Here is a 13,281-nt window from a genome sequence, read left to right on the forward strand (position 1 = left end):
CAAACGATTTGCTCTCATCCTCGCTCAATTTGCTCTAAACTCTCATTCAGTCGGAGGCAGAGTTTCTCCCTCCCCTTTTGGAGTGACAGGCGGATGGAGCTTCATCTGAGCGAATCACAAAGTGCTGGAATCTACTGCCTTTGTCTGATACACTCACCCACAGTGGCGAAAGGGCTCCGCGTAAAGGAGGGGGCTGGAGCTGTTACAAACCAACACAAGCGACCCAAGTCCTTCAGTCCCGGGCCGTGCGCGCACGCTAACGCATCGCGTTGTTATTGAGGGAAAGGTGGCCACAGGAAACCCGCAGTCTCCGATGGTTCTGCTGTCTGTCATCCACGCGCAGAGCCGACACACAGCACCTGCTAACCGAGACCACCGGGATATAAGAGCTATAACACGCGGATGGATGGGACGAACGCTGGGAAATGAGTTCTGGGGAAAGCATGCACGCTGAAAACATTTAAACGTTCCTGGCTTTGAGAGCACTTTGTTCTGACCTAGAACGCACGGTCATGTCTGACACCTGACAAATCCTGCGTCCATTTGCAACTTTCCGAAGTTCCCCTCTCCTCGGCTGGATTCGCGTTCCATCTTCGTTTCTTTCAGTTGCTCCCCGTGTAAGAAAGACGAGACGGCGACTTCAGTTGATTATCTGTCCTTTCTCGGTTATCCGATGGATATTCACTGTAAGGCAGACCCCTTCTCCGCCATGCACCGTGAGTTACACTGGAGTTCATCTGGAGAATAACGCGTTCACATCTCACACTTAAGATCCGCACTGGAATAACAAATGATTAGGTTCCTGGATAAAAATAAAAAAAAACACTCTTCTTATATTGCACTTCAGGAGAAACGTTAGATTCGTATATAAAATACAATAAAGAACTCGGTTAATTATCAAAATAAATGTGATGAGAAAATTAAATGTGCTTATCACTAGCCTATTATTACAAAGATTTTTCTTTTTCTTTTTTTTTTTTTAGAAAAAAGCCAAAATATATAAGAAATTATAGGCTCCAAAATAGCACTCTTCTTGTATTGCATTTCAGGAGAAATAAGATAATAAACAGAAACAATAAATAACTCGGTTAATAATCTGCATAAATGTTGAGAAAAATACATGTGCATATCACTAGCTATATATGATTATTATTTAGAAAGAAAATGAATGCAAGCCAAAATATTAAATAAATGATTAGGCTCCAAATATAAAACAGAAACATAACTCGGTTAATAATTAAAATAAGTGTGCCTGTGTGTGATGGAAAATAAAATAAAATATCACTATGTGTATGGTTATTATTTACAAAAATAAACGAATGCAAAAAAAAAATTGCGAGAATATTATAATAATTCAATTTCGCTGTAGCCTACAGTAGAAAATAGTATTGATTATTTATATTTTTTTAAATGCACGTTTCTTTTATTTCATTAGAATGTTTTTTTTTTGTTGAAAACAACAATATGTAATTCGATCAAACCAAACTGTTTAATAATTCAATAAATGCTCGTGTAATTTAATCGCTCATCGAGTAACAAACCCCAGTATTGTTTCAACAAGAACATAGGAGATTAATATACATCAACAAAAAATAAATTAATTTTTATCTTCATATATGAGAAACGCTTACAGTGGATTTAGACACGGTAAAAAATATATATAGTAGCCTATATTTATTTTTTTTAAATAATAGTATATTTGAAAATACTTTAGTGCATGTTTTCGCTGTAAAAATAACGCAGGTTGTTTTTGCAGAATTATTTTCTATTGGTTGGCTCTAATAGAGACAGGAATTCATTATCACAAACTGCGTTTGATTGCAATTAACCTTTATGCTGGTTTATAACTCGCGCGTGGCCTTCTAGAACGCGGCGCTTGTTAATTGGATGAATGTGACGGACTTCTGACGCGCGTCACCGACGGCCTGTATGTAATGTTATGTTTTGGGTGCTTGTTGCTGTTGTCTCCGGTATAGGGCACGGGGGAGTGAACCAGCTGGGCGGGGTGTTCGTCAACGGAAGGCCTTTACCTGACGTCGTGCGCCAGAGAATCGTGGAGCTCGCGCATCAAGGGGTCAGACCCTGTGACATCTCGAGACAGCTGAGGGTCAGTCACGGCTGCGTCAGCAAGATCCTGGGCAGGTGAGACCCTCAACGGCAGATTTACGCAGTCAAACACGAGCCATTAAAGAACCACGCATCGGGTGAGCTCGTGCTGTGACTGACTCGTCACCTCTAGTTTTTAACCGTCAGTTAATTACAATCCAATTTTAAAATATTCCTATCTCTCAATTTAAACGAGCTCATAAAACACTGGGTGCACAAGAAAGAACTAGCAAACTGCAGCAATAGTGTTAGACTGAGAACAAGACGCACGCGATGTCATCAAGGTAAGGGAATTCAACATTTTTTTGACAGCACAGAATTGAGAATCACGAAAGTGTGCATTTCCCCCCCGGTTATTATACCTCAATTTGAGATAAACAAAAAGCTTTCATGAGATGTGCGATTATTATGTCCACACAAACATTGTTGTTCTCTTATAAAAAGACCCATTCGTTTGCTTTTAGTCCGAATCAGAATTGTGCACCTGCTGGAAAAGTTCTCCGAATGCTTTAAAATGGTCCAATTAATTATTAAAATGAATTTGTTTGGCTATTTCAACAAGGTCAAAACCAGAAGTATAAATGCTAATGAGTTTGTTCAGCCATCGCTTGTCAATTTTATTCAATCATGGATTTAATAATGAATCGAAATGTCAGACATTTTTAGGCAAGTAATATTCGTTTCAAGCATTTTTTATATGAGATTAATAAGTGAGTAAGTAAAACAGATGGGCTGCTTAATGTCCTGCTGCGCAAAATTTGAAATTAGTATTCTAATCATATGATAATTTCCTACTAGTACCGCTACGGGCCGTGTTAAGCAGCTTAGATAAAACATTTTCATGGCTTTGTTAGCTCGCATCTGTTGTTTATTGTCATTAGGTTTGGTCAGGTTATGAGAGTCAGATTTACACTGGTTTCTGCAGATATTACGAGACTGGCAGCATAAAGCCCGGAGTCATCGGAGGATCCAAGCCCAAAGTGGCCACGCCGAAGGTGGTGGATAAAATAGCGGACTATAAAAGACAGAACCCCACCATGTTCGCCTGGGAGATCCGGGACAGGCTGCTGGCGGAGGGCATCTGTGATAACGACACCGTCCCGAGCGTCTCCTCCATAAACAGGTCAGAACAACCGACAGGCCGCTCAAGTATTCAGTGAGGGCCGGTCATTTGGCGTCTTTTAACAAAACAAAAGATTCTTGTCATATTCTTTTGTTGTGTAAATCTGCACTAAAATGATTTTACGATAGGCATGTGTTCTGTCACAAGTGCTCGAGCGGTTGCTATGGTTACCAGGTGAACGCGACATCGCGAGCGTTTGTTTAGCGCACCTTGACTGACTCGTGATCGTGGGTTTAAACCTTTAAATGGCAAATAAACCGCAGACGTTTGAAACGTACCAATATTTAAATGAAAAACGAATTAATTTAACATTTAACACCCCGACGTAGACACTCTAAAAAGGCTGGGTTGTTCAATTCCTTGTTTGGGTCAAATATGGGCAAAATCAACCGTTGGGTTTACATTTTTAATTAAAAAATGTAAACCAACGGTTGGATTCGTCCGAAATGTTTAGGCCTATTTGTTTGGGACAAAAACCAACCGTTGGGTTTGAAATTTGAATTAAAAAATGTAAACCAACGGTTTAAAATGTAAACCAACGGTTGGATTCGTCCATAATGTTTATTTGTTTGGGTTCAACTATGCAAAAAAAAAAAAAAAAAAACCCGTTGGGTTTAAACGTTTCATTTAAACGTTTAAACCAACCATTACCATTTTAAGCTAACGGTTGGGTTTGTTGTTTATTCGTGTGGGTCAAATATGGACAAAACAAAACCTCGGGTTTAAAATTTTATTCTAAAAATTTAAACCAACGGTTTTATATGTCGATATTTGACCCAAACATGGGTTGAGAAACAGCATTTTATTAGAGTGTGGGGCAAAAAAGAAAAACGTAACAGTACAAACTTTATTCCATCAGCATTTTTTTTTCTTTTATACCCAGTCTGATCACCATTCATTGAGGGAAAAAAAATATGAAAATTATGACCACAATGTTTAACTAAATGTTCTGCTTTCAATACTCAAAAAAAGGCTGGATTGTTTCAAACCACGTTTGGACATTCAAATATTTGACCCAAACATGGGTTGAAACAACCCAACAGTTTTTTTTTTTAGAGTGAAGTAGGCTAATTTTGAAATGAACATGTTCCAGTAGTTTTGGTTAATATCAGGCTGTCTGTTGTGGCAGTATAGAGGTTTGGTCAGTCTTTGCCGGTGGTCTTATGGATGTAATTTAACCCTCTGCTCCAAACTACCTCAACAATGACAGACTGAAGCTCTCAAATCTCATCTGACCGAGTGGAAACCGATCAATGAACGGGTGATCAGACCTGGTAAAAGAGACACAGAGCTGCTCGATCAGAGTTCATGCCGCTATTTATCGGTCCCTTCTATTTTCCAAAGAAGAAGACTTCATTTGGAAATAACCTAGATATATGGGCCGAAGGATGTCAGATCATGCTTATTTGTATTTACATAATTAATAGTCTAGCAAATCAATTCTTAATGAATACACTTTTAATATGAGTGAAAAGAACTCAGTTGTTTTTCCAACTGGAATGATGATCGATATCATCCACCTTATAGGCTACAATATGGGAAATCTGCAGTTTGCATAATCCATAATCCAATATGATCCTATTTACATCCTTAAATTGGCGTTTTAGGGTGCTATGTCAGACCTGTGTGGAAAATCAAACCGGTAAAAAGAAGCAGTGAGGCGCTGAACTTTGGTTAAGATTCACTCTTCCATAAAACCAGACTCTGCATTACATTTTAATGAGTCGATGGCGAAGAATAGAGCGCCTCACACAACAGACGAGAGAAGGCTAGAAAAAAATTCATTTCATGCCTCGTGGTCACCTAAAAAGGGCCATTTGAATGTCTTTTGACATGAACTTGCGAGATAAATGCAAAATGTGCGTTAATGTAATTACCCAAGCCCTTAAACGTCTCTAATATCTAATTGAATTCAGTCTGGGTGTTTTGAAACAGGAAGCAGGTCTTTGTTTATGAGGAGAATTAAAATATGAATGCGAGCCCTATTAGGAACTTTGATGAGACACAATTCACGGTGCGTTTTTATTTAACAGTATGTGTCGATACTGTCTGGATCCGAGCATTTGGGAATTGGGATCAAAGTCAGTTCTTAAAGCTCGCAACTCGCAAAGAAAGAGAATGAGTTTGACCCGTGACCTCTTGTGTTTGTTTATTTATTAAAGCAAAATGTCGCATGAAAGAATAAAGCGGTGTGTGCAAACCGAGCCCGGGTCTGTTGACAGCGAGAGGACGTTTCTTTAACATACATTATTAAGTGTTACCGAGTTCCTGTTGCACTAAAGTGTCTCTCCAGCCAACAAGTGACAGCACGGAAACCACTCAATATTATTGATTGACATGTAAAGCATTTTTAATATTTCTTAAGAGGATTTTCACACACAACCCGGGCATTAATTCCCTCTTCCAAACGACTTATTCAATAACAGAAACATAGATTCTGGATCAAATCTGCAGATTTATTCTCCCCAGGCCATGCGGCGGGGGTCGTCAAACTATGGTTTTAAGGAGAGAAATGAAATATAATATCGATATGTTGTCACTTCCTTTCTCTCCCGCTCTCTATTCCAAAGCCCCGAGGACACGTCCCTAAAGCTGATGTTTATTTCAGCAGATATCAATATTAGCAGCGCGCTGGTTTTAATGGAAATATATATGCTCTTTGAATGGCGTCCGCGCTCGCGATGTATATTCTAAATATTTTTACAATCAATAATCTTCATGGGGCATGAAATGAAAAATACGGCGTGGTTTTCGCATGCGGCGTGATGCATTTGTTTGCGTACAGTATGTCTGCCGAAACAGAAGCAGTGCCATCGGTGATGAATAGATCTAAAGTTTACAAATGAGCACGACAGCGGGCCCTTTTCCCAAAGTGCCGTTCAGATTAACAGAATCAAATGCTGGCGTAAGCTTGTACACCGCACTGAGCAACTATTGCTTTCCTGTCACATATAATTTATAGCTTTCCATTTGCATCCCGGCACCCGTGTGGCTAATTCCGAACTTTTTATCCCGGAGTCTCGATCAATAGAACCTCATCCACACTAGAACCGAGCCTCAGGACCCGAACACACACACACACAGAGCGGCGTGAGGACGATTATCGAGGTGAATTGTCGTGATTTCATGCTTTGTTTGCGAGATCACTCAAGGCAAAAGAGCTCTGGGAGCTCCTCGGCTTAAAGGTACAGCGAGTGTGCTTCTGTAAACAGGATCTGAACGTCTGCAGTTATCTGTTCTGTCAGATCCCCTGCTCCGAGATATATAAAGTAAATCTGAGATTATCAGAGAGAGACAGACAGACACACACTGCATTGGCTGTGGAGTTCCATGTGAGTAATTGTACTGTATTTACTGTGCAGGATCATCCGGACCAAGGTTCAGCAACCGTTTCACCCCTCGCCAGATGGGACATCTCTTTCCACCCCAGGGCACACTATAGGTAAGATCACTTCATTAACTCCAGGGGACATTTTTGGACCTTTCTGGACAAGGTCATCCCTCCAAATCGAATCAAGGGCCAAAGCCTTCTGCTCAGAGATGGATATTATCTGCAACTGGAGGGGAAAAAAACCCAACAACAACAAAACAACACACAACCCGATGCCCTCTTACTATTTCTCTACTAATCATTATAAATCATACCTGGATCATATACAGTGGGGTGAAAGTCTGAGACCACAGCGAAATCCCCCAAAAAAACTACTTTAAAGCTGTGAAAGAAAAGGAATGTTTATGACTTTATGACATTAAAATAAAATATTAATAATATTAATAAAATGCATATAAAAATAAAAAGGTTTTATTATATATATATATATATACATATTATATATATATATATATATATATATATATATATATATATATATATATATATATATATATATATATATATGATTCTTCAGAAATTATTCTAATAATATTTTTTTCAATTTATTTATTATTAATTTATTATTATTATTATTATATATGATTTTTGAAGGATCATGTGACATTGAAGTATATATAATAATAATAAAAAAGTTTTAATATATTATATCTATGATTCTTCAGAAATTATTCTAACATTTTTTTCTATTACTTTATTATTAATTTATTATCATTATATGATTTCGGAAGGATCATGTGACACTGAAGTATATACAATGTTTATATATATATATTTTATATATATATATATATAGGCATGTGCCGGTATCAAATTTTCATGTTGCGATTAATTGCTGAAGCTTTAATCACGGTTTGCGGTATTATCACGATATTGAAATAAGTTGCAAAAAAAGTGGTGTCATACTACAACAGGTTAAATCCCTTTCTTATAACAAAAGAACCAAACATTTAAATACAATAAAGCAATTCACAAAAATGTAGAAAGTAAACAAATATTTAAAACAGATTAAAGTGCAAAAGAATTATAAAGAACAATAGGTATGCTGAAATGTACATTTAACTAAGATTAATACATGCTTTAGAAGTATTTTTCATTGTCAGTTTGTTAATGAAGGAACTAATGTTAAATAATGGAGCCTTGTAAAGTGTGTGATTGAACAACAGTCAGAACATATTCAAACAATATCTAGGGCATGTAATTTAGTCCAGATTAAAATATAAAATGCAAGTTTGAAAATGAATAGCCTTAAGTCTTTAAGTATTATGTATTAGGTTATGTGATTACTGGGGAAACGGCTGCATTTCTGCTGTTCCGTCAGTGCCCTCTGCTGTCAAAGAATGAATGTGCACTTCAGGGTGTCTCCTCATTCCGCCATGTGCTCGGCTCATGAACGGTCTATTTACATCAGTGCGCGTTCCTCTTTGACGTGTTGTTCATTTTAAACGGTTGATGGGTAAAGTATTCTTAAAATTCATTCTAAAAATCGGAATAATTCGTAATAAATAATTATTCACGGTATTTTGAAGTTCCCACGATAACAATATTGTGCATGTTCATTATTGCGGTATATCGTATTACCGTTTACCGGCACATGTCTATATATATATATATACTTCAGTGTCACATGATCCTTCAGAAATCATATATAATAATAATCAATTAATAATAAATAAATGAGATAATAAAAAAACTAATTAGAATCATTTCTGAAGAATCAAATTTATATAAAATGTTTTTTTAATTTACTTCAGTGTCACATGATTCTTCAGAAATCATAGGCCTATATAATGAAAATATTATTATTAAAAAATATATATATATATATGTGTGTGTAACCATTTTTATTATATATAAAAATAATTAAATAACAATTCATATATATATATATATATATATATGAATTGTTATTTAATTATTTTTATATTATTATATATAATTATATATATTTACTATATAATAAAAATATATATTATTAGAATGATTTCTGAAGGACATTGTGACACTGAAGACTAAAGTAATGATGCCGAAAATTCAGTTTGATCACAGGAACAAAATAAATTATACAATTATATTCACATAGAAAATGTATATTATAAATTGCAATATTATTTCCAATATTATTCTGTATCTTTGATCAAATCCATGCAGCCTCGGTGAGCATAAGAGCATCTTTAAAAACATTACAACTTGATCTTACTGATCAGTATGCATACATAAATATAGACTTTTCTTTATTGATTTATAATAGTCTTCATTTAAAACAAACTGAAATATACACTGTTGACTGTTTTGCATCTTGTAAGATTTGAAGTAATAGTTTTACCTAAAACATAGATACTCGATTTACCTCATAAACACATGACATTAAATGAAGGAATATTAACGATTCTGCGCTATTTTAGGTGACTAATCAAATGCATGCACATGTTCTTGCTTCTAAAATCATGCATTAATGCAAAAGAGACTTCACACTTAAATTGTTATGTTTTAGCGTCATTTCTAATGAAAAAACGTTCAATAACATTTTGCCGGGTGCTCTCAAACTTTTGTGTATCTTGGAAAACTGACCAAATGCAAGTGAGGCGCAATAAAGCTTTTCTCCCTGGTGTGATCAGACTGTGATGTGAAGAGTTTTGATCGTCTCTCTCTCTCTCTCTCTCTCTCTCTCTCTCTCTCTCTCTCTCTCTCTCTCTCTCTCTCTCTCTCTCTAGTCTCCAGTACAGCGTCTCCTCCCGTCTCCAGTTCATCCAATGACCCCGTGGGCTCCTACTCCATCAACGGCATTCTGGGAATCCCTCGCTCCAATGGAGAAAAGAGGAAAAGAGATGCTGGTGAGTCTGCGGTTTCTCCTTTTTTTGGGGGGTGGGGATGCAAGATATTTCTGAATTGATACCTGGTATGACACACACTGTCCGTGTGCTTTTGAATTATGCATTCGCAGTCAGTTTTCTGTTTATTTTTGCACACAATATCCCGAGCAGATTGCCCTTGAATGCGTAATGATTGGTTGCAGAGGGTTTGATGTGGTCATGTGACCCCCACAGGAGCCGTTATTAATCTGCACTGCAGTGATTAAGAGAGCTTCAGTAATTACATGTCAAGATGATGTAGCCAACTAACAAACTCAGTCAAACAGGAGCGACAGTGTTAAGAGGACATTTAGCTCAAGGACCTCCTCCTCCTCCTCCTCCTCCTCCTCCTCCTCCTCCTCCTCCTCCTCCTCCTCCTCCTCCTCCAGCTTATTCTGACCAGAGCAACCAACAGTTTGTTTCGTTTGATGGGGAAGAAGTTCTGTCCATCCAAGAGTATAAATACTATTTTATAGAATACACTTTCTAACATTACTACTGTTCAAAATTATTTTATTCTTTTTAAAACCTTCTATACACCAAAAAATCCTGAAAAGCACAACTGTTTTCAACATCGATAATAATCATAAATGTTTTTTGAGCAGCAAATCAGCATATGAGAATGATTTGTGAAGGATCATGTGACACTGAAGACTGGAGTAATGATGATAAATTCAGCTTTGATCACAGAAATAAATTACACTTCACTATATATTAAAATTCAAGCCAGTTATTTTGAATTCTAATAATATTTCACAATACACTCTTAAAAAATGCTGGGTTAAAAACAACCCAAGTTGGGTTAAAAATGGACTAACCCAGCAATTGGGTTGTTTTAAGCAAACATTTAACCCAACCGCTGGGTTAAAACGTCCCATTCACTGGGTTAAAACAACCCGTCACCTTGGGTAAAACAACCCAATTGCTGGGTTAGTCCATTTTCAACCCAACTTGGGTTGTTTTTAACCCAGCATTTTTTAGAGTGTATTACTTCTGTATTTTTGATCAAATAAATGCAACCTTGATGAGCAGAGGAGACTTCCTTTAAAAAAAAACATTTGAAAAATATTACAGATCCCAAACTTTTGAACAGTAGTGTATATATATACACTCTAAAAAATGCTGGGTTAAAAACAACCCAAGTTGGGTTGAAAATGGAGTAACCCAGCAATTTGGTTGTTTTAACCCAGCGAATGGGTTATTTTAACCCAGCAATTGGGTTGTTTTAACCCAGCAATTGGGTTGTTTTAACCCAGTGAATGGGTTGTTTTAACCCAGTGAATGGGTTGTTTTAACCCAGTGAATGGGTTGTTTTAACCCAGTGAATGGGTTGTTTTAACCCAGTGAATAGGTTGTTTTTTAACCCAGTGAATGGGTTGTTTTAACCCAGTGAATAGGTTGTTTTAACCCGGCCATTGGGTTGTTTTAACCCAGTGAATGGGTTGTTTTAACCCGGCCATTGGGTTGTTTTAACCCAGTGAATAGGTTGTTTTAACCCGGCCATTGGGTTGTTTTAACCCAGTGAATGGGTTGTTTTAACCCGGCCATTGGGTTGTTTTAACCCAGCAGTTGGGTTGTTTTAACCCAGCAGTTGGGTTGTTTTAACCCGGCCATTGGGTTGTTTTAACCCAGCAGTTGGGTTGTTTTAACCCAGTGAATGGGTTTTTTTAACCCGGCGGTTGGGTTGTTTTAACCCAGTGAATGGGTTGTTTTAACCCGGCCATTGGGTTGTTTTAACCCAGTGAATGCGGTTTTAACCCGGCGTTTTGGTTAAATGTTTGCTTAAAACGACCCAATTGTAGTCCATTTTCAACCTAACTTAGGTTGGTTTTAACCCAGCATTTTTTAAAGTGTGTATATATATATATATATTTTCTTTCTTTTCTTTTTTTTTTTTTTTTTTGCTGCCTGGCAAATTCAGTGACTAGTTTTCTCTCAAAAGCACTAATTTTGGTAAACATATATAACTACTATTAGGGCTGCATGATTATGACAAAAATCATAGTTGTCGATTATGGGTCGAATTGTTTTGAATAGCTTTATGCCAATGTTTGAAGCGACTGCATGCCATATTGTTATAGCCAAATAAACAAGCTGAAAGCTTTTATTTTAAAAACTTTTATCGATTTTCTATAGCATTAAGCCTCAAAAGTCAAATATACATTGGTTTGGTTTCTTTAAAAAAGTACAAATATGCCTGGTATTAATGTTATACTAAAACTAAAAACAATGGGGAAAAAACTTAAGATAACCAGTAGAAAAAAAAAACACATTTAAGTACACAAAATAATATAAGTGGACTTTTTTTTTGTAATTGCGATTACAAGTTATTGAACGATTACATAATTGTGGCATCCGTAATCACGATTTCAAATTCGATTAATTGTGCAGCCCTATAAAATAACAGCTAAAGATCATTGTGCCTTCCTTACAGAAGTTGTTTGAGCCAAACCAATCGGTTTTCAGCTTGTGTTTGTGTTCATTTGGAGACCATCGCTCTGTCCTGTGAAAAGTGAATGAGATGAATGCACTCGCATGTTTCCCAGTCTGCTGCGTTTGACGTCACAGCTCACCATCTCCACCGCTGAGGGTTGTGTGTGCCGTGCACATTCTTGTGTTTGTCATGACGGCATTTTCCTGTGGCATGGACAGGCTACAGCATGCGGGTGCAATCGCAGTCTCTCGACATGAGATGCAGAGTTTGGCATTCAGAGGTCACGTGATCCGCTGCTCACAGAAAGAGCCGTTCTCGTGATTAGAGCGCGCTACACTTGCAGTCATTTGTGTTGCATCGGGGTTCATTGGTTTTGCTGTCAGACGCTGCAAGGGCGCAGGGGTGACATCAGCGGCGGCAGAAATGATGGGAGACTTCAGATCTGCTGGTGTGTGTGTGTGTGTCTTTAAGATGATTGACTGTTTTGGGGGTTGTTCTCAGGCCCAAATGATCCTCTTGATGCCTGGCCATTTTCTTGATTTAAGCGCTGGGGATGAAGAGGTGGAGGAGAGAGAAAGAGGAGAGGAGGAGGGCAGTGTATGTTATGTATAACTTCACAAACGGTCATGTGATGCACGTGCACACACACACACACACACACACACACGCACACATAGCTCACGGACTGTAGACACCTGGAATCCAGAATAGGTGTACTTTATCTTTGCCAGATGAACCAGCAGCCACACACACACAGCCACACACACACACACACACACACACACACACACACATACACACACGGTTGCCTGCTAACGATGCTTTTAAAACAATGTCTTCCCTGCAGCAGAATCCAGTAAATATAGAAACGTAAAATATCCACAATACAATGGAATAGTTTTTTTTTTTTTTTTCATAAGTTGTAAGCAAAACAAACATTATTGGCGTACAAAACAAAAACAAAAAAGAGTATTTCTACTCAAAAATGTCAGGTTTAATTGAATGTGTTACTTGCTGTTTCTTCGTAATTATCTGTGAAATTTACTAACAACTTCTGACCAAATGATTTCTACACCATTTGTTTTCAGTGTACTTTAGAAATATAATGCTTCATTTTTTAAGTCACACTCTAAAAAATGCTGGGTTAAAAATAACCCAAGTTGGGTTGAAAATGGACTAACCCAGCAATTGGGTTGTTTTAGCCCAGCGTTTGGGTTAAATGTTTGCTTAACACAACCCAATTGCTGGGTTAGTCCATTATATTGCTAAAGTACACTGAAAACAAATGGTGTAATAATTTGGTCAGAAGTTGTTAGTAAATTGGGTTATTTTTAACCCAGCATTTTTTAAGTCATCATGCATTGCTATTTCCAAA

At 37.3% G+C, this 13,281-nt stretch overlaps 1 protein-coding gene across 1 annotated transcript in view; it reads left to right on the forward strand.

Annotated features, from left to right (window-relative positions):
- Positions 1 to 673: 673 nt before the first annotated feature.
- Positions 674 to 13,281, forward strand: part of pax2b (paired box 2b) — a gene marked incomplete at both ends in the record, with an annotated part of 43,043 nt that continues 30,435 nt past the window's right edge. The window contains 5 exons of the mRNA XM_079846046.1: positions 674 to 716; positions 1,977 to 2,142; positions 3,032 to 3,229; positions 6,592 to 6,671; positions 9,335 to 9,454. Coding sequence (XP_079702172.1) covers positions 674 to 716; positions 1,977 to 2,142; positions 3,032 to 3,229; positions 6,592 to 6,671; positions 9,335 to 9,454 — 607 coding nt within the window. The remainder of the gene's footprint in view (positions 717 to 1,976; positions 2,143 to 3,031; positions 3,230 to 6,591; positions 6,672 to 9,334; positions 9,455 to 13,281) is intronic.

The sequence above is a fragment of the Gobio gobio genome, assembly GCF_949357685.1.
Source record: "Gobio gobio genome assembly, chromosome: 20".
NCBI classification, from domain to species: Eukaryota; Metazoa; Chordata; class Actinopteri; order Cypriniformes; family Gobionidae; genus Gobio; species Gobio gobio.